This window comes from Chiloscyllium plagiosum, unplaced genomic scaffold (genome assembly GCF_037043375.1).
Source record: "Chiloscyllium plagiosum isolate Xiang-an unplaced genomic scaffold, Cpla_swu_hap1 HiC_scaffold_8, whole genome shotgun sequence".
Taxonomy (NCBI): domain Eukaryota; kingdom Metazoa; phylum Chordata; class Chondrichthyes; order Orectolobiformes; family Hemiscylliidae; genus Chiloscyllium; species Chiloscyllium plagiosum.
In genome coordinates, this window is record NW_028270146.1 from 3,630,091 (window position 1) to 3,657,955 (window position 27,865).

At 50.8% G+C, this 27,865-nt stretch overlaps 1 protein-coding gene across 2 annotated transcripts in view; it reads left to right on the forward strand.

Annotated features, from left to right (window-relative positions):
* ift43 (intraflagellar transport 43 homolog (Chlamydomonas)) overlaps window positions 1-27,865 on the forward strand; it is a 198,804-nt gene that overhangs the window by 159,320 nt on the left and 11,619 nt on the right. The window contains exons 5-6 of one of the 2 annotated variants that reach the window (XM_087989541.1): window positions 2,275-2,321; window positions 11,085-11,157. In XM_087989541.1, coding sequence (XP_087845667.1) covers window positions 2,275-2,321; window positions 11,085-11,157 — 120 coding nt within the window. The remainder of the gene's footprint in view (window positions 1-2,274; window positions 2,322-11,084; window positions 11,158-27,865) is intronic. The other variant, XM_087989542.1, reaches the window with a different exon arrangement.

The window sequence follows — 27,865 nt, forward strand, 5'->3', positions numbered from 1 at the left end:
GGTGAGAGTGATCGACAGGGTCTGCGTGTGAGAGTGACCGACAGGGTCTGCGTGTGAGAGTGAGTGAGAGAGTGACCAACAGGGTCTGGGTGTGAGAGTGACCCACAGGGTCTGGGTGTGAGCATGACCGACAGGGTCTGGGTGAGAGTGATCAACAGTGTCTGGGTTAGAGTGACCGACAGGGTCTGATTGTGAAAGTTACCGCCAGGGTCTGTATGAGAGAGTGACCGACAGGGTCTGGATGTGAGAGTGACCGACGGGGTCTGGGTGAGAGTGACCGACAGGGACTGGGTGTGAGAGTGACCGACAGCATTTGGCTCTGAGAGTGTCTGACAGGGCCTGGGTGAGACTGATCGGCAGAGTCTGGATATGAGTGTCCGACTGTGTCTGGGTGTGAGAGTGACCGACAGGGTCTGGGTGAGAGTGACCAACAGGGTCTGGGTTTAAGAATAACCGACAGGGTCTGAGTGAGAGAGTGACCGACAGGGTCTGGGTGAGAGAGTGACCGAACTGGCTCTGGGAGTGAGAGTGACCGACAGGGTCTGGGTGAGAGTGACCGACTTGGTCTGGGTGAGAGTGACAGACAAGTTCTGGGTGAGAGTGACCGACAGGGTCTAGGTGTGAGAGTGACCGACAGGGTCTGGATGTGAGAGTGACCAACAGAGTCTGAGTGTGAGAGTGACTGACAGCGTCTGAGTGAGAGTGACCGACAGGGTCTGATTGAGTGAGTGACCGACAGAGACTGGGTGAGAGTGACCGACAGGGTCTGGGTGTGAGAGTGACCAACAGGATCTGGGTGCGAGTGATCGACAGGGTCTGGGTGTGAGAGTGACCGACAGGGTCTGGGTGAGAGTGTCCGACAGAGTCTGAGTGTGAGAGTGACTGACAGCGTCTGAGTGAGAGTGACCGACAGGGTCTGGGTGAGAGTGACCGACAGGGTCTGGGTGTGAGAGTGACCGACAGGGTCTGAGTGAGAGAGTGTCCGACAGGGTCTGGGTGAGAGTGACCGACAGGGTCTGGGTGAGAGTGATCGACAGGGCCTGGGTGTGAGAGTGACCAACAGGGTCTGGGTGAGTGTGACCAACAGGGTGTGGGTGAGACTGACCGACAGGGTCTGATTGTGAGAGTGACCGACAGGGTCTGGGTGTGAGAGTGACCGACGGGGTCTGGGTGAGAGTGACTGACAGGGTCTGAGTGTGAGAGTGACCGACATGGTTTGAATGTGAGAGTGACCGACAGGATATGAGTGTGAGAGTGACCGCCAGGGTCTGTCTGAGAGAGTGACCGACAAGGTCTGGGTGTGAGAGTGACCGACGGGGTCTGGGTGAGAGTGACTGACAGGGTCTGGGTCTGAGAGTGACCGACAGGATCTGGGTCTGAGAGTGACTGACAGGGTCTGGGTGAGACTGATCGGCAGGGTCTGGATATGAGTGACCGACCGTGTCTGGGTGTGAGAGTGACCGACAGGATCTGGGTGTGAGACCGACATGGTCTGGATGTGAGAGTGAATGACAGGGTCTGGCTGAGAGTGACCGACGTGGTCTGGGTGTGAGTGACCAACAGGGTCAGGGTGTGAGAGTAACCGACAGCGTCTGGATGACAGTGACCGACAGGGTCTGTGTGTGAGTGACTGACAGAGTCTGAGTGTGAGAGTGACCATCAGGGTCTGGGTGTGTGAGTGACCGACAGGGTCTGCGTTTGAGAGTGACCATCAGGGTCTGGGTGAGAGTGACCGACAGGGTCTGGATGAGAGTGACCATCAGGGTATGGGTGAGAGTGACCATCAGGGTCTGGGTGAGAGTGACCGACAGGGTCTGGATGAGAGTGACCATCAGGGTTTGGGTGAGAGTGACCGACAGGGTCTGGGTGAGAGTGACTGACAGGGTCTGGGTCTGACAGTGTCCGACGTGGTCTGGGTGAGAGTGACCGACAGGGTCTGGATGAGAGTGACCATCAGGGTCTGTGTGAGAGTGACCATCAGGATCTGGGTGAGAGTGACCGACAGGGTCTGTATGAGAGTGACCATCAGGGTCTGGGTGAGAGTGACTGACAGGGTCAGGGTTTGACAGTGTCCAACGTGGTCTGGGTGAGAGAGGGGCCGAATTTGCTCCGCGTAGATGATATGAACTGGTTTGTCTGATCCAGTTTGAGGTTGTAATCTTGGTCGGGTTCCTTGTGTATGAAAGACAGGCTGAATACGGACACCGTCTCTGTCTGATTCCTTTCTGACTTTGCCTTGTTTTCTGCCTTGCTCCCCCCCCCCTCCACCCTCAGTAGCCGTCTGCGGCCCAGGAGCCCGGTGCACTCGGATGATGGCGGAGGTGAGCTTTTCGATGTGATGTTCACTGGGGGTTCGCTCGCCCTGATTAAACAGAGCAGAGCAATCTAGGAAAGCTGATAGTGCCAGAGTTAGATATAATTGTTCAATTTTCTCTCTGTATCAACAGGGGAAAATAAGTTGCAAGCAGCTGAATACATCCTCCAAATAACACATTACGATCGAGAGCACGTCATTTCCACACTTTAATTTGCTGCGTATTTACTGATAAGGCCCTGCTATATATCAATCAATATGTCGCGAAATGGAATTTTCGGTTCTGTTTTTAGCTGCCGGTGCTGTGTTGCTTCATTCCATTTGATCGATGGTGGGAGGGGGAGTGAGGCTGCTGCTACAATCAACAACAGAATAGAAGAGAGCTTTTCAGAAAGTGGGTCGGAATGAGATTTAAATTTGCGACCTAATGCAAATTGGCTGGGATCTAACACAAGGCATTTGTCTTCAGAGTGAGCAATGACACTTGTGTCAAGTGTCGGGCTGAAGTGTTAAATTCGAATGATGAAGAGATTTGAGACAGGCAGAGCTGGGGTTGTACAGTTAGGGGGCTCCCTCACATTGAGGGATCTCAGACCTCGAGCTGCAGGCAGGTTGACCATTGCAGAGACGGGACAGTCTGGAACCAACTCAGAACCCACGGTCATCCCGTGGGTTAGCACTGCTGCTTCACAGCACCAGAGACCCGGGTTCATTTCCCGCCTCAGCCAACTGCCTCTGTGGAGTTTGCACATTCTCCCTGTGTCTGCGTGGGTTTCCTCCGGGTGCTCCGGTTTCCTCCCACAGTCCAACGATGTGCAATTTAGGGTGAATTGGCCATGCTAAATTGCCCGTAGTGTTAGGTGCAGGGGTAAATGTAGAGGAATGGGTCTGGGTGGGTTGCTCTTCGGCGGGTCAGTGTGGACTTGTTGGGCCGAAGGGCCTGTTTCCACACTGGAAGTAATCTAATCTAATCTAATGTGCACTGTTCAGCTCTGCTTCAATTGGCAATGGATAACACAGCATTGTTTACTGTTCCTCGAGATGGTGGGATTGGGAGCTCTGCTCACCCAGAACCTGTCAGTCACTAACGCTGGCCTGGCCTGTCCTGTCCCTGACCTTGGGAGTGTTTGATGGGGACAGTGTAGAGGGAGCTTTACTCTGTATCTAACCCCGTGCTGTCCCTGTCCTGGGAGTGTTTGATCGGGACAGTGTAGAGTGAGCTTTACTCTGTATCTAACCCTGTGCTGTCCCTGTCCTGGGAGTGTTTGATCGGGACAGTGTAGAGGGAGCTTTACTCTGTATCTAACCCCGTGCTGTCCCTGTCCTGGGAGTGTTTGATCGGGACAGTGTAGAGGAAGCTTTACTCTGTATCTAACCGCATGCTTTCCCTGTCCTGGGAGTGTTTGATGGGGGACAGTGTAGAGAGCTTTACTCTGTATCTAACCTTGTGCTGTGCCTGTCCAAGGAGTGTTTGATGGGGGACAATGTAGAGGGAGCTTTACTCTGTATCTAACCCCGTGCTGTCCCTGTCCTGGGAGTGTTTGATGGGGGACAATGTAGAGGGAGCTTTACTCTGTATCTAACCCCGTGCTGTCCCTGTCCTGGGAGTGTTTGATGGGGGACAATGTAGAGGGAGCTTTACTCTGTATCTAACCCCGTGCTGTCCTGTCCTGGGAGTGTTTGATGGGGGACAGTGTGGAGGAAGCTTTACTCTGTATCGAACCTTGTGCTGTCCCTGTCCTTGGAGTGTTTGATAGGGGACAGTGTAGAGGGAGCTTTATTCTGTATCTATCCCCGTACGTTCCCTGTCCTGGGAGTGTTTGATGGGGGGCAATGTAGAGGGAGCTTTACTATGTATCTAACCCCATGCTGTCCCTGTCCTGGGAGTGTTTGATGGGGGACAGTGTAGAGGAAGCTTTACTATGTATCTAACCCCGTGCTGTCCCTGTCCTGGGAGTGTTTGGTGGGGGACAGTGTAGAGAGAGCTTTACTCTGTATCTAACCCCGTGCTGTCCCTGTCCTGGGAGTGTTTGATGGGGGACAGTATAGAGGAAGCTTTACTCTGTATCTAACCCCGTGCTGTCCCTGTCCTGGGAGTGTTTGGTGGGGGACAGTGTAGAGAGAGCTTTACTCTGTATCTAATCCCGTGCTGTCCCTGTCCTGGGAGTGTTTGAAGGGGGACAGTGTTGAGGGAGCTTTACTTTCAGTTGAAAAGACAGCAGCAACTAATGGGTGAGTTGAAAAGTTCAGATGAGGTGGGGGTTCCTGTTCTCTTAGTCTATTCTAAGCTGATGGGGATTTGTGCCCGATATCTGTGTTGGCACAGAAATCTGTTGCTCAGCACGTTGTCTGACAGGGATGGGAATGCTCGATGCTGGTGACTCACTTCCCCTTAACCTCGTGTAAATGGGAACATTTACTGCACATAAACAGTTGATTTTTCTATTTTCCAAAATCCATTTCCCATTACTGTGGGCGCACATCGCTCTTCAGCTCCAGGCACCTCCCCAGTGACGCCTGTCACTAGATTTCTCTGTACACATTAACTGCTGAAGACTGTTTGCTCTCTGCCCAGTGCTGTTAGTTAGTTTCTGACGTGTGCATTCCTTTTTGTATTCCCAACCCCTGTTGTCACTTCTAAAGCAATCTGTCGCTTCAAACAGTGTTCCTTTCATCTGTCAGGAGGGAATGTGTGTGTGATGTGTCCGTTTTGGAGCTGGACAGACAGGGCCACTAACTGTGATGCATGTTCTGCAGGGAAGGTATTTGCTGAACAGAGCCTTTTGTAAATGGAGGGGTAGAATGTTAAGTCAGCCACACGTGGGGTGTGCCTCTGAGCATGTCCATGTCTTATGCCAAAAGCCAAATCACACCAGTCATTCCCTTTTCAGCATTGGATTCAATCACCAAGCATTGCCTCCTCTCTGTCCCCCTCACAACAATCTGAATTTGATACAATCAGAATTGGCACCTTTCTGATTTCTTCTTTTAAACAAAGCAGAACACTAAAAAAAAAACAATTGTCAGACATTTAACAATGCTACAGATGGATGTCAAAGTGTGTATTTATCAATTATGGTTGGCAGTGTGAAGGACTGTTCCTCGTTCTTTCAATCATTCTGATACTTTCATACTCGCCCTCATTCTCACTGACTTGCACTTTTTTTAATTCACTTGTGGGGCATGGGCATCGCTGGCTGGTCCATCAATTCTATCCCGTGCTGAGCTGTCCTTGAGAAGGTGCTGATGAGCTGCCTCTTGAACCACTGCAGTCTCCATAGACTCACATACCCGTAAGGAGGGAATCCCAGGGTTTTGGCCCCAGTGACAGTGAAGGAGCAGAGATATATTTCCAAGTCAGGATGGTTAATGGCTTGGAGGGGAACTTGCAGGTGGTAAAGTTCCCATATATCTAATGTCCTATGAGATGGAAGTGATCGTGGGTTTGGAAGGTGTTGTCTGAGGATCATTGGTGAATTTCTGTAGTGTATTTTGTCGATAGTACACACTGCTGCGACTGAGCGTTGGTGGTGGAGGGAGTGGATGGTTGTGGATATAGGGTATGTGAGGAATAAAAGGATGTCTCGGGTAGGAATAAGATCTGTCAAAGACAGAAGTGGGAAGTTGTGTGTGGACCCTGTGGAGATCGGAGAGGTGCTAAATGAATATTTCTCATCTGTTTTCACTCAGGAAAAGGAGAATTTTGTAGAGGAGAAAACTGAGATACGGGCTATTAGACTTGAAAGGATTGAGGTTAGCAAGGAGGAGGTGTTATCAATTCGGGAAGGTGTGAAAGTAGGTAAGTCCCTTGGTCTGGGTGGGATTTATCTGAGGATTCTCTGGGAAGCTAGGGAGGAGGTGTTGGAGCCTTTGGCCTTGATCTTTGAATCATCATTGTCTTCAGGTTTAGTACCAGAGGACTGGAGGATTGCAGATGTTGTGCCCTTGTTCAAGAAGGACAGCAGAGATAACTCAGATAATTATAGACCAGTAAACTTTACGTCTGTTGTAGGAAAAGTTTTGGAAAGGATAATAAGAGATAGGATTTATAATCATCTAGCAAGCAACAATTTGATTGGAGACAGTCAACATGGTTTCATCAAGGGCAGGTTATGTCTCACAAACCTCACTGAGTTTTTTGAGAAGGTGACCCAAGCATGTGGATGAGGGTAGGGCAATTGATGTGGTGATCATGGACTTCAGTAAAGCCTTTGATACCGTTCCACATGGTAGGCTGTTGGAGAAAATGCGGAGGCATGGGATTGAGGGTGATTTAGCAGTTTGGATTAGAAACTGGCTTTCTGAAAGAAGGCAGCGAGTGGTGGCGAGATGATGGATAGACTTTGGGGAGTCAGGAGGTGAGTTACTCGCTGCAGTATTCCTAGCCTCTGACCTGCTGTCGTAGCCATGTTTATTTGGTGAGTCCAGTTGAGTTTCTGGTCCATAGTAACCCTCAGAAGTGTTGATACTTGGGGATTCAATGGTCACACCATTGAATGTAAAGGGACAGTAATTAGATTGTCATTTATTGGTGATGGTCATTGTCTGGCATTTGTGTGGTGCAAATATTACTTACCACTTGTCATCCCAAGCCTGGATATTGTCCAGATCTTGTTGCATTTGAACATGAACTGCTTCACTATCTGAGGAGTGGCGAATGGTGCTGGACATTGTGCAATCATCAGCGAACATCCCCACTTCTGACTTTACGTTGGAGGGAAGATCATTGATGAAGCAACTGAAGATGGTTGGGCCTAGGGCACTCCCCTGAGGAACTCCTGCAGAGATGTCCTGGAGCTGAGCTGACTGACCTCCAACAACCACAACCATCTTCTTATGTGTCAGGTCTGACTCCAACCAGCGGAGGGTTTGCCCCTGATTCCCATTGATGCCAGTTTTACCGGGGCTCCTTGATACCACACTCAGTTCAATGCAGCCGAGATGTCAAGGGCTGTCCCTCTCCCCTCCCCTCTGGAATCCAGCTCCTTTTGTCCATGTTTGAACCAAGTCTGTAATGAGGTCAGGAGCTGAGTGGCCCTGGGGGAACCCAAACTGGGTATCACTGAGCAGGTTATTGCTGAGCAGGTGCTGCTTGATAGCACTGTTGGTGACCCCTTCCATCACATTACTGATGATAGAGAGTAGAGTAATAGGGCAGTAATTGGATTTGTCCTGCTTTTTATGTACAGGACATATCTGAGCAATGTTCCACAGTGTCGGGTAGATGCCAGTGTTGTAACTGTGCTGGAACAGCTTGACCAGGGGAGTGCCATATTCTGGAGCACAGGTTTTCAGTAATATTGCTGAAATATTGTCGGGACCCATAGTCTTTGCAGAATCAAATGCCTCTTTCTCGATGTCATGTGGAGTGAACCAAATTGAAGACTGGTATCTGTGATGCTGGGGACCACTGGAAAAGCCAACATTGGACATCCGCTCGGCATTTCTGGCTGAAGATTATTGTGAATGTTTCAGCTTTATCTTTTGCAGTTTTATTTTGATCCTCCGACAGTGCGGCACTCCCTCAGCACTGACCCTCTGACAGTGCGGCACACCCTCAGCACTGACCCTCTGACAGTGCGGCTCTCCCTCAGCACTGTCCCTCCGCTGTGCGACGCTCCCTCAGCACTGACCCTCTGACAGTGCAGCACACCCTCAGCACTGACCCTCCAACAGTGCGGCTCTCCCTCAGCACTGTCCCTCCGCTGTGCGACGCTCCCTCAGCACTGACCCTCTGACAGTGCGGCTCTCCCTCAGCGCTGACCCTCTGACAGTGCAGCACTCCCTCAGCACTGTCCCTCCGCTGTGCGACGCTCCCTCAGCACTGACCCTCTGACAGTGCAGCACACCCTCAGCACTGACCCTCTGACAGTGCAGCACTCCCTCAGCACTGACCCTCCGACAGTGCGGCACCCCCTAAGCACTGTCCCTCCGCTGTGCGACGCTCCCTCAGCACTGACCTCTGACAGTGCAGCACTCCCTCAGCAGTGACCCTCCGTCAGTGCGGCTCTCCCTCAGCACTGTCCCTCCGCTGTGCGACGCTCCCTCAGCACTGACCCTCTGACAGTGCGGCACTCCCTCAGCACTGACCCTCTGACAGTGCGGCACACCCTCAGCACTGACCCTCTGACAGTGCGGCACTCCCTCAGCACTGACCCTCTGACAGTGCGGCTCTCCCTCAGCGCTGACCCTCTGACAGTGCAGCACTCCCTCAGCACTGACCCTCCGCTGTGCGACGCTCCCTCAGCACTGACTCTCTGACAGTGTGGCACTCCCTCAGCGCTGACCCTCTGACAGTGCGGCACTCCCTCAGCGCTGACCCTCTGACAGTGCAGCACTCCCTCAGCGCTGACCCTCTGACAGTGCAGCACTCCCTCAGCACTGACCCTCTGACAGTGCGGCACACCCTCAGCACTGACCCTCTGACAGTGCGGCACTCCCTCAGCACTGACCCTCTGACAGTGCGGCTCTCCCTCAGCGCTGACCCTCTGACAGTGCAGCACTCCCTCAGCACTGACCCTCCGCTGTGCGACGCTCCCTCAGCATTGACCCTCCGACAGTGTGGCACACCCTCAGCACTGACCCTCCGACAGTGCAGCAGTCCCTCAGCACTGACCCTCCGACAGCGCGGCACTCCCTCAGCACTGACCCTCCGCTGTGTGGCGCTCCCTCAGCACCGACCCTCCGACAGTGCAGCACTCCCTCAGCACCAACCATCTGACAGTGCGGCACTCCCTCGGTCCTGACCCTCCAACAGTGAAGCACTCCCTCAGCACCGACCCTCCGACAGTGCGGCACTCCCTCAGCACTGACCCTCTGATAGTGCAGCACTGCCTCAGCACTGACCCTCTCACAGTGCAACACTCCCTCAGTATTGACCCTCTGACAGTGCAGCACTCCCTCAGCACTGACCCTTTGACAGTGCGGCACTCCCTCAGCACTGACACTCTGACACTGCAGCACTCCCTCAGCACCGACCCTCCGACAGTGCAACACTCCCTCAGCACTGACCCTCTGACAGTGCGGCACTCCCTCAGCACTGACCCTCTGACAGTGCAACACTCCCTTAGTAATGACCCTCTGACAGTGCAACACTCCCTCAGCACTGACCCTCTGACAGTGCGGCACTCCCTCAGCACTGACCCTCTGACAGTGCAACACTCCCTTAGTATTGACCCTCTGACAGTGCAGCACTCCCTCAGCACTGACCCTCCGAAATGCGGCACTCCCTCAGCACTGACCCTCCGACAGTGCGGCTTTCCCTCAGCAGTGACCCTCCGACAGTGCGGCTCTCCCTCAGCACTGACCCTCCGACAGTGCGGCTCTCCCTCAGCACTGACCCTCTGACAGTGCGGCACTCCCTCAGCACTGACCCTTTGACAGTGCAACACTCCCTCAGTATTGACCCTCTGACAGTGCAGCACTCCCTCAGCACTGACCCTCCGAAATGCGGCACTCCCTCAGCACTGACCCTCCGAAATGCGGCACTCCCTCAGCAGTGACCCTCCGACAGTGCGGCTCTCCCTCAGCAGTGACCCTCCGACAGTGCGGCTCTCCCTCAGCAGTGACCCTCCGACAGTGCGGCACTCCCTCAGCACTGATTCTACCGCAGTGTGGCACTCCCTCAGCACTGATCCTCCCGCAGTGTGGCACTCCCTCAGCACTGACCTTCCGACAGTGTGGCACTCCCTCAGCACTGACCCTCCGACAGTGCGGCACTCCCTCAGCAGTGACCCTCCGACAGTGCGGCACTCCCTCAGCAGTGACCCTCTGACAGTGCGGCACTCCCTCAGCACTGACCCTCTGACAGTGCGGCACACCCTCAGCACTGACCCTCTGACAGTGCGGCACTCCCTCAGCACTGACCTTCTGACAGTGCGGCACACCCTCAGCACTGACCCTCTGACAGTGCGGCACTCCCTCAGCACTGACCCTCTGACAGTGCGGCACACCCTCAGCGCTGAACCTTTGACAGTGCAGCACTCCCTCAGCACTGACCCTCCGCTGTGCGACGCTCCCTCAGCACTGACCCTCCGACAGTGCGGCTCTCCCTCAGCACTGATCCTCCCGCAGTGCGGCACTCCCTCAGCACTGACCCTCCGACAGTGCGGCACTCTCTCAGCACTGACCTTCCGACAGTGCGGCACTCCCTCAGCAGTGACCCTCCGACAGTGCGGCACTCCCTCAGCACTGACCCTCCGACAGTGCGGCACTCCCTCAGCAGTGACCCTCCGACAGTGCGGCACTCCCTCAGCACTGACCCTCCGACAGTGCGGCGCTCCCTCAGCACTGATCCTCCCGCAGTGCGGCACTCCCTCAGCACTGACCCTGTTACCTGCTTTGGGCGTCATGAACGGTCTTTGATATTGAGTCAAACTAACAGTCTCATGTACATGTATCATTTTTTTTGAAACTGGTCATTTGGGAGCAAAGGGACTAGTTGACATGGAGTGCTCCATAATGATGGATGGAAACTGGAGCCTTTACAATTGCCCGAGAAAGCAGAGCGAGAATATTTGTCTGCTCCATGAGTGATGGGTGAGTTTGTGTACATGTTTCGATATACATGTGTGGCTTGTTCACAGACAATGCAAATTGGAATGACCTACCAAACCTCATATAGCCTATTGGCACTCTGTCTTTGGCAGCTTTGAAATTGTTGTGGAATGGAAGGATACCTCATTATCAGACCCCTGTGTGTGTATGTCTTGTATTCTGTTGTTACCTGTCCAATGGAGAACACTAACTTGCGTGTATTACCCTGCTGCAGATATTCCTGTGATCCCAGACCTGGAGGAAGTGCAGGAAGAAGATCTGGCCATGCAGGTAGCAGCCCCGCCCAGGTAAGCACCAGTTCCCAGGACAGGTTACTGTCAGCTCACCCCGACTTCAAAGGTCACAGAATCACCGAATGGTGACAGTGCAGCTGGAGGCCATTCAGGTCATCATGTCTATACTGGCCCTCAAAATTTCACTTAGTTCCAGTGCCTTGTTTTTTTCCCGAATATTGTTTCTATTTAAATGCTGATCCTCAACCTCCCCCACATTTCCAGGCTGTGCATTCCCCACCCTAACTACTCACGAAGTGAAAAGGCTGTTTTCACACATATGCCTTTTTAAAAAATATCTTTAGTTCTGTGCCTTCTTGTTCTCCTATTCTGTAATCAAAGAATCCCTACAGGCCATTCAGCCCATCAAGTAAAACACCGACCCTCCAAAGAACATCCCACCCGCTACCCTATCCCTGTTACCCTGTATTTCCCATGGCCAATCCACCAGACCTGCACATCTTTAGACTGAGAGAGGAAACGGAGCACCGGGAGATTGTGCAAACTCCACACAGACAGTCGCCTGAGGGGGGTACAAACTCAGGTCCCTGGCACTATGAGGCAGCAGTGCCAGCCACTGTGCCACCCCCTTGCTGTAATTTCCCTGCAGATTTATTTGTTGACATCCTTTCCACTGGTGGCAGGTCGATAGACTCCGCTGAGCAATGGAACTGCACACTCTTTGTCCTTAGTTCGAACCAAATGGACTCTGTCCATGGACCATCTGAAACATCCTCTTTCTCCCACAGTGGAAAGCTCTCCCCAATCTATACTGATATCACGCTTTTCCGTACACCCTGTAAACAGGAATATTTAAACCCGTATTCCTGCCCTTCTTTCTATTATCACCACACCGTTCTAATTCCATATGGAAATCTCCAGGGTTGACTCAACAATATTATTTCTCACACTGCATGCATTCACATAACTGCAGTGTAATGCTGATTCATACTGCGTTCCTTTCTCTGATTTTAACTATGAAATTCCTATTTTCTGCTCTTGTGCTAGCTATGTCTCCCAGTGCTATGTTCATCCCAGTCAGCTCACTGCTCAGGTACATACCAGTATAGAGTCAGCTCAATGCCCACGTAAACACCGGTGTAGAGTCAGCTCAATGCTCAGGGAAATACTAGTATAGAGACAGCTCACTGCCCGGGTAAATACCACTGTAGAGACAGCTCACTGCCCGTGTAAATACTAGGATAGAGACAGCTCACTGCCCGGGTAAATACCAGTATAGAGACAGCTCACTGCCCGTGTAAATACTAGGATAGAGACAGCTCACTGCCCGGGTAAATACCAGTATAGAGACAGCTCACTGACTGGGTAAACACCAGTATAGAGACAGCTCACTGACTGGGTAAACACCAGTATAGAGACAGCTCACTGACTGGGTAAACACCAGTATAGAGACAGCTCACTGACTGGGTAAATACCAGTATAGAGACAGCTCACTGCCCGGGTAAACACCAGTATAGAGACAGCTCACTGACTGGGTAAATACCAGTATAGAGACAGCTCACTGCCCGGGAAAATACCAGTATAGAGACAGCTCACTGACTGGGTAAACACCAGTATAGAGACAGCTCACTGCCCGGGTAAACACCAGTATAGAGACAGCTCACTGCCCGGGTAAACACCAGTACAGAGTCAGCTCACTGACTGGGTAAACACCAGTATAGAGACAGCTCACTGCCCGGGTAAACACCAGGATAGAGACAGCTCACTGACCGGGTAAACACCAGTATAGAGACAGCTCACTGACTGGGTAAACACCAGTATAGAGACAGCTCACTGCCCGGGTAAACACCAGTATAGAGACAGCTCACTGCCCGGGTAAACACCAGTATAGAGACAGCTCACTGCCCGGGTAACCACCAGTATAGAGACAGCTCACTGCCTGGGTAAACACCAGTATAGAGACAGCTCACTGCCCGGGTAAACACCAGTATAGAGACAGCTCACTGCCCGTGTAAACACCAGTTTAGAGACAGCTCACTGACTGGGTAAACACCAGTATAGAGACAGCTCACTGACCGGGTAAACACCAGTATAGAGACAGCTCACTGCCCGTGTAAACACCAGTATAGAGACAGCTCACTGCCCGGGTAAACACCAGTATAGAGACAGCTCACTGCCCGGGTAAACACCAGTATAGAGACAGCTCACTGACGGGGTAAACACCAGTATAGAGACAGCTCACTGACCGGGTAAATACCAGTATAGAGACAGCTCACTGCCCGTGTAAACACCAGGAAGAGACAGCTCACTGACTGTGTAAACACCAGTATAGAGACAGCTCACTGCCCGTGTAAACACCAGTATAGAGACAGCTCACTGACTGGGTAAACACCAGTATAGAGTCAGCTCACTGCCCGGGTAAACACCAGTATAGAGACAGCTCACTGCCCGTGTAAACACCAGTATAGAGACAGCTCACTGCCCGGGTAAACACCAGTATAGAGACAGCTCACTGCCTGGGTAAACACCAGTATAGAGACAGCTCGCTGCCCGGGTAAACACCAGTATAGAGACAGCTCACGGCCCGTGTAAACACCAGTTTAGAGACAGCTCACTGACTGGGTAAACACCAGTATAGAGACAGCTCACTGACCGGGTAAACACCAGTATAGAGACAGCTCACTGCCCGTGTAAACACCAGTATAGAGACAGCTCACTGCCCGGGTAAACACCAGTATAGAGACAGCTCACTGCCCGGGTAAACACCAGTATAGAGACAGCTCACTGCCCGGGTAAACACCAGTATAGAGACAGCTCACTGACTGGGTAAACACCAGTATAGAGACAGCTCACTGACTGGGTAAATACCAGTATAGAGACAGCTCACTGCCCGTGTAAACACCAGTATAGAGACAGCTCACTGACTGGGTAAACACCAGTATAGAGACAGCTCACTGCCCGGGTAAACACCAGTATAGAGACAGCTCACTGCCCGGGTAAACACCAGTATAGAGACAGCTCACTGACCGGGTAAACACCAGTATAGAGACAGCTCACTGACTGGGTAAACACCAGTATAGAGACAGCTCACTGCCCGGGTAAACACCAGGATAGAGACAGCTCACTGACCGGGTAAACACCAGTATAGAGACAGCTCACTGACTGGGTAAACACCAGTATAGAGACAGCTCACTGCCCGGGTAAACACCAGGATAGAGACAGCTCACTGCCCGGGTAAACACCAGTATAGAGACAGCTCACTGCCCGGGTAAACACCAGTATAGAGACAGCTCACTGCCCGGGTAAACACCAGTATAGAGACAGCTCACTGCCCAGATAAACACCAGTATAGAGACAGCTCACTGACTGGGTAAATACCAGTATAGAGACAGCTCACTGACTGGGTAAACACCAGTATAGAGACAGCTCACTGCCCGTGTAAACACCAGTATAGAGACAGCTCACTGCCCGTGTAAACACCAGTATAGAGACAGCTCACTGCCCGGGTAAACACCAGTATAGAGACAGCTCACTGCCCGGGTAAACACCAGTATAGAGACAGCTCACTGCCCAGGTAAACACCAGTATAGAGACAGCTCACTGCCCGGGTAAACACCAGTATAGAGACAGCTCACTGCCCGGGTAAACACCAGTATAGAGACAGCTCACTGCCCGGGTAAACACCAGTATAGAGACAGCTCACTGCCCGTGTAAACACCAGTTTAGAGACAGCTCACTGACTGGGTAAACACCAGTATAGAGACAGCTCACTGACCGGGTAAACACCAGTATAGAGACAGCTCACTGCCCGTGTAAACACCAGTATAGAGACAGCTCACTGCCCGGGTAAACACCAGTATAGAGACAGCTCACTGCCCGGGTAAACACCAGTATAGAGACAGCTCACTGACTGGGTAAACACCAGTATAGAGACAGCTCACTGACTGGGTAAATACCAGTATAGAGACAGCTCACTGCCCGTGTAAACACCAGTATCGAGACAGCTCACTGACTGGGTAAACACCAGTATAGAGACAGCTCACTGCCCGTGTAAACACCAGTATCGAGACAGCTCACTGACTGGGTAAACACCAGTATAGACACAGCTCACTGCCCGGGTAAATACCAGTATAGAGACAGCTCACTGCCTGGGTAAACACCAGTATAGAGACAGCTCACTGCCCGGGTAAACACCAGTATAGAGACAGCTCACTGCCCGTGTAAACACCAGTATAGAGACAGCTCACTGACTGGGTAAACACCAGTATAGAGACAGCTCACTGCCCGGGTAAACACCAGTATAGAGACAGCTCACTGCCTGGGTAAACACCAGTATAGAGACAGCTCACTGACTGGTTAAACACCAGCATAGAGACAGCTCACTGACTGGGTAAATACCAGTATAGAGACAGCTCACTGCCCGTGTAAACACCAGTATCGAGTCAGCTCACTGCCCGGGTAAACACCAGTATAGAGACAGCTCACTGCCTGGGTAAACACCAGTATAGAGACAGCTCACTGACTGGGTAAACATCAGCATTGAGACAGCTCACTGCCCGGGTAAACACCAGTATAGAGACAGCTCACTGCCCGGGTAAACACCAGTATAGAGACAGCTCACTGCCCGGGTAAACACCAGTATAGAGACAGCTCACTGACTGGGTAAACACCAGTATAGAGACAGCTCACTGACTGGGTAAATACCAGTATAGAGACAGCTCACTGCCCGGGTAAACACCAGTATAGAGACAGCTCACTGCCCGGGTAAACACCAGTATAGAGACAGCTCACTGACCGGGTAAACACCAGTATAGAGACAGCTCACTGACTGGGTAAACACCAGTCTAGAGACAGCTCACTGCCCAGGTAAACACCAGTATAGAGACAGCTCACTGACTGGGTAAACACCAGTATAGAGACAGCTCACTGCCCGGGTAAACACCAGTATTGAGACAGCTCACTGACTGGGTAAACACCAGTATAGAGACAGCTCACTGCCCGGGTAAACACCAGTATAGAGACAGCTCACTGCCCGGGTAAACACCAGTATAGAGACAGCTCACTGACTGGGTAAACACCAGTATAGAGACAGCTCACTGACTGGGTAAACACCAGTATAGAGACAGCTCACTGCCCGTGTAAACACCAGTATAGAGACAGCTCACTGCCCGTGTAAACACCAATATAGAGACAGCTCACTGCCCGGGTAAACACCAGTATAGAGACAGCTCACTGACCGGGTAAACACCAGTATAGAGACAGCTCACTGACTGGGTAAACACCAGTATAGGGACAGCTCACTGACCGGGTAAACACCAGTACAGAGACAGCTCACTGACTGGGTAAATACCAGTATAGAGACAGCTCACTGCCCGTGTAAACACCAGTATCGAGACAGCTCACTGACTGGGTAAACACCAGTATAGAGACAGCTCACTGCCCGGGTAAACACCAGTATAGAGACAGCTCACTGCCTGGGTAAACACCAGTATAGAGACAGCTCACTGACTGGGTAAACACCAGTATAGAGACAGCTCACTGACTGGGCAAATACCAGTATAGAGACAGCTCACTGCCCGGGTAAATACCAGTATAGAGACAGCTCACTGCCTGGTTAAACACCAGTATAGAGATAGCTCACTGACTGGGTAAACACCAGCATAGAGACAGCTCACTGACTGGGTAAATACCAGTATAGAGACAGCTCACTGCCTGGGTAAACACCAGTATAGAGACAGCTCACTGCCCGGGTAAACACCAGTATAGAGACAGCTCACTGCCCGTGTAAACACCAGTATAGAGACAGCTCACTGACTGGGTAAACACCAGTATAGAGACAGCTCACTGACCGGGTAAACACCAGTATAGAGACAGCTCACTGCCTGGGTAAACACCAGTATAGAGACAGCTCACTGACTGGGTAAACACCAGTATAGAGACAGCTCACTGACTGGGTAAATACCAGTATAGAGACAGCTCACTGCCCGTGTAAACACCAGTATAGAGTCAGCTCACTGCCCGGGTAAACACCAGTATAGAGACAGCTCACTGCCCGGGTAAACACCAGTATAGAGACAGCTCACTGACTGGGTAAACACCAGTATAGAGACAGCTCACTGCCTGGGTAAACACCAGTATAGAGACAGCTCACTGCCCGTGTAAACACCAGTATAGAGACAGCTCACTGCCCGTGTAAACACCAGTATAGAGACAGCTCACTGCCCGGGTAAATACCAGTATACAGACAGCTCACTGCCCGGGTGAATACCAGTATAGAGACAGCTCACTGCCCGTGTAAACACCAGTATAGAGACAGCTCACTGCCCGGGTAAACACCAGTATAGAGACAGCTCACTGCCCGGGTAAACACCAGTATAGAGACAGCTCACTGCCCGGGTAAACACCAGTACAGAGACAGCTCACTGACTGGGTAAACACCAGTATAGAGACAGCTCACTGCCCGGGTAAACACCAGTATAGAGACAGCTCACTGACTGGGTAAACACCAGTATAGAGACAGCTCACTGACTGGGTAAATACCAGTATAGAGACAGCTCACTGCCCGGGTAAACACCAGTATAGAGACAGCTCACTGCCCGGGTAAACACCAGTATAGAGACAGCTCACTGACCGGGTAAACACCAGTATAGAGACAGCTCACTGACTGGGTAAACACCAGTATAGAGACAGCTCACTGCCCAGGTAAACACCAGTATAGAGACAGCTCACTGACTGGGTAAACACCAGTATAGAGACAGCTCACTGCCCGGGTAAACACCAGTATAGAGACAGCTCACTGACTGGGTAAACACCAGTATAGAGACAGCTCACTGCCCGGGTAAACACCAGTATAGAGACAGCTCACTGACTGGGTAAACACCAGTATAGAGACAGCTCACTGACTGGGTAAACACCAGTATAGAGACAGCTCACTGCCCGTGTAAACACCAGTATAGAGACAGCTCACTGCCCGTGTAAACACCAGTATAGAGACAGCTCACTGCCCGGGTAAACACCAGTATAGAGACAGCTCACTGATCGGGTAAACACCAGTATAGAGACAGCTCACTGACTGGGTAAACACCAGTATAGGGACAGCTCACTGACCGGGTAAACACCAGTACAGAGACAGCTCACTGCCCGTGTAAACACCAGTATAGAGACAGCTCACTGCCTGGGTAAACACCAGTATAGAGACAGCTCACTGACTGGGTAAACACCAGTATAGGGACAGCTCACTGACCGGGTAAACACCAGTACAGAGACAGCTCACTGCCCGGGTAAACACCAGTATAGAGACAGCTCACTGACTGGGTAAACACTAGTACAGAGTCAGCTCACTGACTGGGTAAACACTAGTATAGAGTCAGCTCACTGCCCGTGTAAACACCAGTATAGAGACAGCTCACTGCCCGGGTAAACACCAGTATAGAGACAGCTCACTGCCCGGGTAAACACCAGTATAGAGACAGCTCACTGACTGGGTAAATACCAGTATAGAGACAGCTCACTGACTGGGTAAACACCAGTATAGAGACAGCTCACTGCCCGGGTAAACACCAGTATAGAGACAGCTCACTGACTGGGTAAACACCAGTATAGAGACAGCTCACTGACTGGGTAAATACCAGTATAGAGACAGCTCACTGCCCGGGTAAACACCAGTATAGAGACAGCTCACTGCCCGGGTAAACACCAGTATAGAGACAGCTCACTGCCCGGGTAAACACCAGTATAGAGACAGCTCACTGACTGGGTAAACACCAGTATAGAGACAGCTCACTGCCTGGGTAAATACCAGTATAGAGACAGCTCACTGCCCGGGTAAACACCAGTATAGAGACAGCTCACTGCCCGTGTAAACACCAGTATAGAGACAGCTCACTGACTGGGTAAATACCAGTATAGAGACAGCTCACTGACTGGGTAAACACCAGTATAGAGACAGCTCACTGCCAGGGTAAACACCAGTATAGAGACAGCTCACTGACTGGGTAAATACCAGTATAGAGACAGCTCACTGACTGGGTAAACACCAGTATAGAGACAGCTCACTTCCCGGGTAAATAGCTGTATAGAGACAGCTCACTGCCCGGGTAAATACCAGTATAGAGACAGCTCACTGCCCGGGTAAACACCAGTATAGAGACAGCTCACTGACTGGGTAAATACCAGTATAGAGACAGCTCACTGACTGGGTAAACACCAGTATAGAGACAGCTCACTGCCCGGGTAAACACTAGTATAGAGACAGCTCACTGCCCGTGTAAACACCAGTATAGAGACAGCTCACTGCCCGGGTAAACACCAGTATAGAGACAGCTCACTGACTGGGTAAATACCAGTATAGAGACAGCTCACTGACTGGGTAAACACCAGTATAGAGACAGCTCACTGCCCGGGTAAACACCAGTATAGAGACAGCTCACTGCCTGGGTAAACACCAGTATAGAGACAGCTCACTGCCCGGGTAAACACCAGTATAGAGACAGCTCACTGACTGGGTAAACACCCGTATAGAGACAGCTCACTGCCCGGATAAACACCAGTATAGAGACAGCTCACTGCCCGTGTAAACACCAGTATAGAGACAGCTCACTGACTGGGTAAATACCAGTATAGAGACAGCTCACTGACTGGGTAAATACCAGTATAGAGACAGCTCACTGCCCGGGTAAACACCAGTATAGAGACAGCTCACTGCCCGGGTAAACACCAGTATAGAGACAGCTCACTGCCCGTGTAAACACCAGTATAGAGACAGCTCACTGCCCGGGTAAATACCAGTATAGAGACAGCTCACTGACTGGGTAAATACCAGTATAGAGACAGCTCACTGCCCGGGTAAACACCAGTATAGAGACAGCTCACTGCCCGGGTAAACACCAGTATAGGGACAGCTCACTGACTGGGTAAACACCAGTATAGAGACAGCTCATTGCCCGGGTAAACACCAGTATAGAGACGGCTCACTGCCCGGGTAAACACCAGTATAGAGACAGCTCACTGACTGGGTAAACACCCGTATAGAGACAGCTCACTGACTGGGTAAACACCAATATAGAGACAGCTCACTGCCCGGGTAAACACCAGTATAGAGACAGCTCACTGACTGGGTAAACACCAGTATAGAGACAGCTCACTGCCCAGGTAAACACCAGTATAGAGACAGCTCACTGCACGTGTAAACACCAGTATAGAGACAGCTCACTGCCTGGGTAAACACCAGTATAGAGACAGCTCACTGACTGGGTAAACACCAGTATAGACAGAGCTCACTGACTGGGTAAACACCAGCATAGAGACAGCTCACTGCCCGGGTAAACACCAGTATAGAGACAGCTCACTGCCCGGGTAAACACCAGTATAGAGACAGCTCACTGCCCGGGTAAATACCAGTATAGAGACAGCTCACTGCCCGGGTAAATACCAGGATAGAGACAGCTCACTGACTGGGTAAACACCAGTATAGAGTCAGCTCACTGCCCGGGTAAATACCAGTATAGAGACAGCTCACTGACTGGGTAAACACCAGTATAGAGACAGCTCACTGCCCGGGTAAACACCAGTATAGAGACAGCTCACTGCCTGGGTAAACACCAGTATAGAGACAGCTCACTGCCCAGGTAAACACCAGTATAGAGACAGCTCACTGCCTGGGTAAACACCAGTATAGAGACAGCTCACTGCCCAGGTAAACACCAGTATAGAGACAGCTCACTGCCTGTGTAATTACCAGTATAGAGACAGCTCACTGCCCGGGTAAATACCAGGATAGAGACAGCTCACTGCACGGGTAAATACCAGTATAGAGACAGCTCACTGACTGGGTAAACACCAGTATAGAGACAGCTCACTGCCCGGGTAAATACCAGTATAGAGACAGCTCACTGACTGGGTAAACACCAGTATAGAGACAGCTCACTGCCCGGGTAAACACCAGTATAAAGACAGCTCACTGCCCGGGTAAACACCAGTACAGAGTCAGCTCACTGACTGGGTAAACACCAGTATAGAGACAGCTCACTGCCCGGGTAAACACCAGGATAGAGACAGCTCACTGACCGGGTAAACACCAGTATAGAGACAGCTCACTGACTGGGTAAACACCAGTATAGAGACAGCTCACTGCCCGGGTAAACACCAGGATAGAGACAGCTCACTGACCGGGTAAACACCAGTATAGAGACAGCTCACTGCCCGGGTAAACACCAGTATAGAGACAGCTCACTGCCCGGGTAAATACCAGTATAGAGACAGCTCACTGCCTGTGTAAATACCAGTATAGAGACAGCTCACTGCCCGGGTAAATACCAGGATAGAGACAGCTCACTGCCCGGGTAAATACCAGGATAGAGACAGCTCACTGCCCGGGTAAATACCAGTATAGAGACAGCTCACTGCCCGGGTAAATACCAGTATACAGACAGCTCACTGCCCGGGTAAATACCAGTATAGAGACAGCTCACTGACTGGGAAAACACCAGTATAGAGACAGCTCACTGCCCGGGTAAACACCAGTATAGAGACAGCTCACTGCCGCGGGTAATCACCAGCACAGAGTCAGCTCACTGACTGGGTAAACACCAGTATAGAGACAGCTCACTGCCCGGGTAAACACCAGGATAGAGACAGCTCACTGACCGGGTAAACACCAGTATAGAGACAGCTCACTGCCCGAGTAAACACCAGGATAGAGACAGCAAACTGACCGGGTAAACACCAGTATAGAGACAGCTCACTGCCTGGGTAAACACCAGTATAGAGACAGCTCACTGCCCGGGTAAACACCAGGATAGAGACAGCTCACTGCCCGGGTAAATTCCAGTATAGAGACAGCTCACTGCCCGGGTAAATACCAGTATAGAGACAGCTCACTGACTGGGTAAACACCAGTATAGAGACAGCTCACTGCCCGGGTAAATACCAGTATAGAGACAGCTCACTGACTGGGTAAACACCAGTATAGAGACAGCTCACTGCCCGGGTAAACACCAGTATAGAGACAGCTCACTGCCTGGGTAAACACCAGTATAGAGACAGCTCACTGCCCAGGTAAACACCAGTATAGAGACAGCTCACTGCCTGGGTAAACACCAGTATAGAGACAGCTCACTGCCCGGGTAAACACCAGTATAGAGACAGCTCACTGCCCGTGTAAACACCAGTTTAGAGACAGCTCACTGACTGGGTAAACACCAGTATAGAGACAGCTCACTGACCGGGTAAACACCAGTATAGAGACAGCTCACTGACTGGGTAAACACCAGTATAGAGACAGCTCACTGCCCGGGTAAATACCAGTATAGAGACAGCTCACTGCCCGGGTAAACACCAGTATAGAGACAGCTCACTGACTGGGTAAACACCAGTATAGAGACAGCTCACTGCCCGGGTAAATACCAGTATAGAGACAGCTCACTGCCCGGGTAAACACCAGTATAGAGACAGCTCACTGCCCGGGTAAACACCAGTATAGAGACAGCTCACTGCCCGGGTAAATACCAGTATAGAGACAGCTCACTGCCCGGGTAAAGACCAGTATAGAGACAGCTCACTGCCCGGGTAAATACCAGTATAGAGACAGCTCACTGCCCGGGTAAACACCAGTATAGAGACAGCTCACTGACTGGGTAAACACCAGTATAGAGACAGCTCACTGCCCGGGTAAATACCAGTATAGAGACAGCTCACTGCCCGGGTAAACACCAGTATAGAGACAGCTCACTGCCCGGGTAAATACCAGTATAGAGACAGCTCACTGCCCGGGTAAACACCAGTATAGAGACAGCTCACTGCCCGGGTAAACACCAGTATAGAGACAGCTCACTGCCCGGGTAAATACCAGTATAGAGACAGCTCACTGCCCGGGTAAACACCAGTATAGAGACAGCTCACTGCCCGGGTAAACACCAGTATAGAGACAGCTCACTGCCCGGGTAAACACCAGTATAGAGATAGCTCACTGCCCGGGTAAACACCAGTATAGAGACAGCTCACTGCCCGGGTAAACACCAGTATAGAGTCAGCTCACTGCCCGGGTAAACACCAGTATAGAGACAGCTCACTGCCCGGGTAAACACCAGTATAGAGACTGCTCACTGACTGGGTAAACACCAGTATAGAGACAGCTCACTGCCCGGGTAAACACCAGTATAGAGACAGCTCACTGCCCGGGTAAACACCAGTATAGAGACAGCTCACTGACCGGGTAAACACCAGTATAGAGACAGCTCACTGACTGGGTAAACACCAGTATAGAGACAGCTCACTGACTGGGTAAACACCAGTATAGAGACAGCTCACTGACTGGTTAAACACCAGTATAGAGACAGCTCACTGCCCGGGTAAACACCAGTATAGAGACAGCTCACTGACTGGGTAAACACCAGTATAGAGACAGCTCACTGCCCGGGTAAACACCAGTATAGAGACAGCTCACTGCCTGGGTAAACACCAGTACAGAGTCAGCTCACTGACTGGGTAAACACCAGTATAGAGACAGCTCACTGACTGGGTAAACACCAGTATAGAGACAGCTCACTGACTGGGTAAACACCAGTATTGAGACAGCTCACTGACTGGGTAAACACCAGTATAGAGACAGCTCACTGACTGGGTAAACACCAGTACAGAGTCAGCTCACTGACTGGGTAAACACCAGTATAGAGACAGCTCACTGACTGGGTAAACACCAGTATAGAGACAGCTCACTGACTGGGTAAACACCAGTATTGAGACAGCTCACTGACTGGGTAAACACCAGTATAGAGACAGCTCACTGACTGGGTAAACACCAGTATAGAGACAGCTCACTGACTGGGTAAACACCAGTATAGAGACAGCTCACTGACTGGGTAAACACCAGTATCGAGACAGCTCACTGCCCAGGTAAACACCAGTATAGACACAACTCACTGCCCGGGTAAATACCAGTATAGAGACAGCTCACTGCCCGGGTAAACACCAGTATAGAGACAGCTCACTGCCCGTGTAAACACCAGTATAGAGACAGCTCACTGCCTGGGTAAACACCAGTATAGAGACAGCTCACTGACTGGGTAAACACCAGTATAGAGACAGCTCACTGCCTGGGTAATCACCAGTATAGAGACAGCTCACTGACTGGGTAAACACCAGTATAGAGACAGCTCACTGCCCGGGTAAACACCAGTATAGAGACAGCTCACTGACTGGGTAAACACCAGTATAGAGACAGCTCACTGACTGGGTAAACGCCAGTATAGAGACAGCTCACTGCCTGGGTAAATACCAGTATAGAGACAGCTCACTGCCTGGGTAAACACCAGTATAGAGACAGCTCACTGACTGGGTAAACACCAGTATAGAGACAGCTCACTGACTGGGTAAACACCAGTATAGAGACAGCTCACTGACTGGGTAAACACCAGTATAGAGACAGCTCACTGACTGGGTAAACACCAGTATAGAGACAGCTCACTACCCAGGTAAACACCAGTATAGAGACAACTCACTGCCCGGGTAAATACCAGTCTCGAGACAGCTAAAAGCAGCAAGGAGGGGACATGAAAGGTCCTTAGTAGATAGGATTAGGGAAAACCCTAAGGCTTTCTATAGGTATGTTAGGAATAAAAGAATGACTAGGGTAGGAATAGGTCCAGTCAAGGATAGTAGGGGGAAGTTGCGTGTGGAGGCGGAAGAGATTGGGGAGACACTGAATGAATACTTTTCTTCAGTATTCACTCAGGAACAGGGCATTGTTGTCGATGAGAATACTGAGGCACAAATAAGTAGAATGGATGGCTTTGAGGTATGTAGAGAAGAGGTGTTGGAAATCCTGGAAAAGGTGAAAATAGATAAGTCCCCTGGGCCTGATGGCATTTATCCTAGGATTCTCTGGGAAGCAAGGGAGGAGATTGCAGAGCCATTGGCCTTGATTTTTATGTCCTCTTTGTCTACAGGAGTAGTCCCAGAAGACTGGAGGATAGCAAATGTGGTTCCCTTGTTCAAAAAGGGGAGTAGGGATAGCCCTAGTAACTATAGGCCGGTGAGTCTCACTTCTGTTGTGGGCAAAGTCTTAGAGAGAATTGTAAGGGATAGGATTTATGCACATCTGGATAGGAATAATGTGATCAAGGATAGTCAGCATGGTTTTGTGAAGGGCAAGTCGTGCCTCACAAACCTTATTGAATTCTTTGAAAAGGTGACGAAGGAGGTTGATGAGGGGAAAGCGGTAGATGTGGTGTATATGGATTTTAGTAAGGCGTTTGATAAGGTTCCCCATGGTAGGCTACTGCAGAAAATACGGAGATATGGCATTGAGGGTGAGTTGGAGGTTTGGATTAGGAATTGGCTGGATGGAAGAAGACAGAGGGTAGTAGTTGATGGCAAAGTTTCTTCATGGAGTGCCGTCACTAGCGGTGTTCCGCAAGGATCTATTTTGGGACCATTGTTGTTTGTCATTTTTATAAATGACCTGGAAGAGGGGTTAGAAGGTTGGGTGAGCAAGTTTGCGGATGATACGAAAGTCGGAGGAGTTGTTGACAGTGAGGAAGCATGTAGCAGGTTACAGCAGGATATAGAGAAGCTGCAGAGCTGGGCAGAAAGGTGGCAGATGGAATTCAATGTAGCTAAGTGCGAGGTGATTCACTTTGGGAAGAATAACAAAAAGATGGGGTACTGGGCTAATGGTCGGATACTTGGTAGTGTGGATGAGCAGAGGGATCTTGGTGTCCATGTACACAGATCTCTGAAAGTTGCCACCCAGGTAAATAGTGCGGTGAGGAAGGCATATGGCGTACTGGCTTTTATTGGTAGAGGAATTGAGTTCCGGAGTCCTGAGGTCATGATGCAGTTGTATAAGACTCTGGTACGGCCGCATCTGGAATATTGTGTGCAGTTTTGGTCGCCATACTATAGGAAGGATGTGGAGGCATTGGAACGGGTGCAGAGGAGGTTTACCAGGATGTTGCCTGGTATGGAAGGAAAATCGTATGAGGAAAGACTGAGGCACTTGGGGCTGTTTTCACTAGAGAAAAGAAGGTTTAGGGGTGACTTGATTGAGGTGTACAAGATGATTAGGGGGTTAGATAGGGTCGACAGTATGAACCTTTTCCCGCGTATTGAGTCGGGTATTACAAGGGGGCATAGCTTTAAATTAAGGGGGGGTAGATATAGGACTGATGTTAGGGGTAGGTTCTTCACTCAGCGAGTCGTTAGTTCATGGAATGCCCTGCCAGTAACAGTGGTGGACTCTCCCTCTTTATGGGCATTTAAGAGGGCATTGGATAGGTATATGGAGGATAGTGGGTTAGTGTAGGTTAGGTGGGCTTGGATCGGCGCAACATCGAGGGCCCAAGGGCCTGTACTGCGCTGTATTCTTCTATGTTCTATGTTCTATGTTCTAGCTCACTGCCCGGGTAAACACCAGTATAGAGACAGCTCACTGACTGGCTAAACACCAGTATAGAGACAGCTCACTGCCCGGGTAAACACCAGTATAGAGACTGCTCACTGCCCGGGTAAACACCAGTATAGAGACAGCTCACTGCCCGGGTAAATACCAGTACAGAGACAGCTCACTGACTGGGTAAACACCAGTATAGAGACAGCTCACTGACTGGGTAAATACCACTATATAGACAGCTCACTGACTGGGTAAACACCAGTATAGAGACAGCTCACTGCCCGTGTAAACACCAGTATAGAGACAGCTCACTGACTGGGTAAACACCAGTATAGAGACAGCTCACTGACTGGGTAAATACCAGTATAGAGACAGCTCACTGCCCGGGTAAACACCAGTATAGAGACAGCTCACTGCCCGTGTAAACACCAGTATAGAGACAGCCCACTGCCTGGGTAAACACCAGGATAGAGACAGCTCACTGACCGGGTAAACACCAGTATAGAGACAGCTCACTGACTGGGTAAATACCAGTATAGAGACAGCTCACTGACTGGGTAAATACCAGTATAGAGACAGCTCACTGCCCGGGTAAACACCAGTATAGAGACAGCTCACTGACTGGGTAAATACCAGTATAGAGACAGCTCACTGCCCAGGTAAACACCAGTATAGAGACAGCTCACTGCCCGGGTAAACACCAGTATAGAGACAGCTCACTGCCTGGGTAAACACCAGTATAGAGACAGCTCTCTGACTGGGTAAACACCAGTATAGAGACAGCTCACTGCCCAGGTAAACACCAGTATAGAGACAGCTCACTGCCCGGGTAAACACCAGTATAGAGACAGCTCACTGACTGGGTAAATACCAGTATAGAGACAGCTCACTGACTGGGTAAATACCAGTATAGAGACAGCTCACTGCCCGGGTAAACACCAGTATAGAGACAGCTCACTGACTGGGTAAATACCAGTATAGAGACAGCTCACTGCCCAGGTAAACACCAGTATAGAGACAGCTCACTGCCTGGGTAAACACCAGTATAGAGACAGCTCACTGACTGGGTAAACACCAGTATAGAGACAGCTCACTGCCCAGGTAAACACCAGTATAGAGACAGCTCACTGCCCGGGTAAACACCAGTATAGAGACAGCTCACTGACTGGGTAAATACCAGTATAGAGACAGCTCACTGACTGGGTAAATACCAGTATAGAGACAGCTCACTGCCCGGGTAAACACCAGTATAGAGACAGCTCACTGACTGGGTAAATACCAGTATAGAGACAGCTCACTGCCCAGGTAAACACCAGTATAGAGACAGCTCACTGCCCGGGTAAACACCAGTATAGAGACAGCTCACTGCCTGGG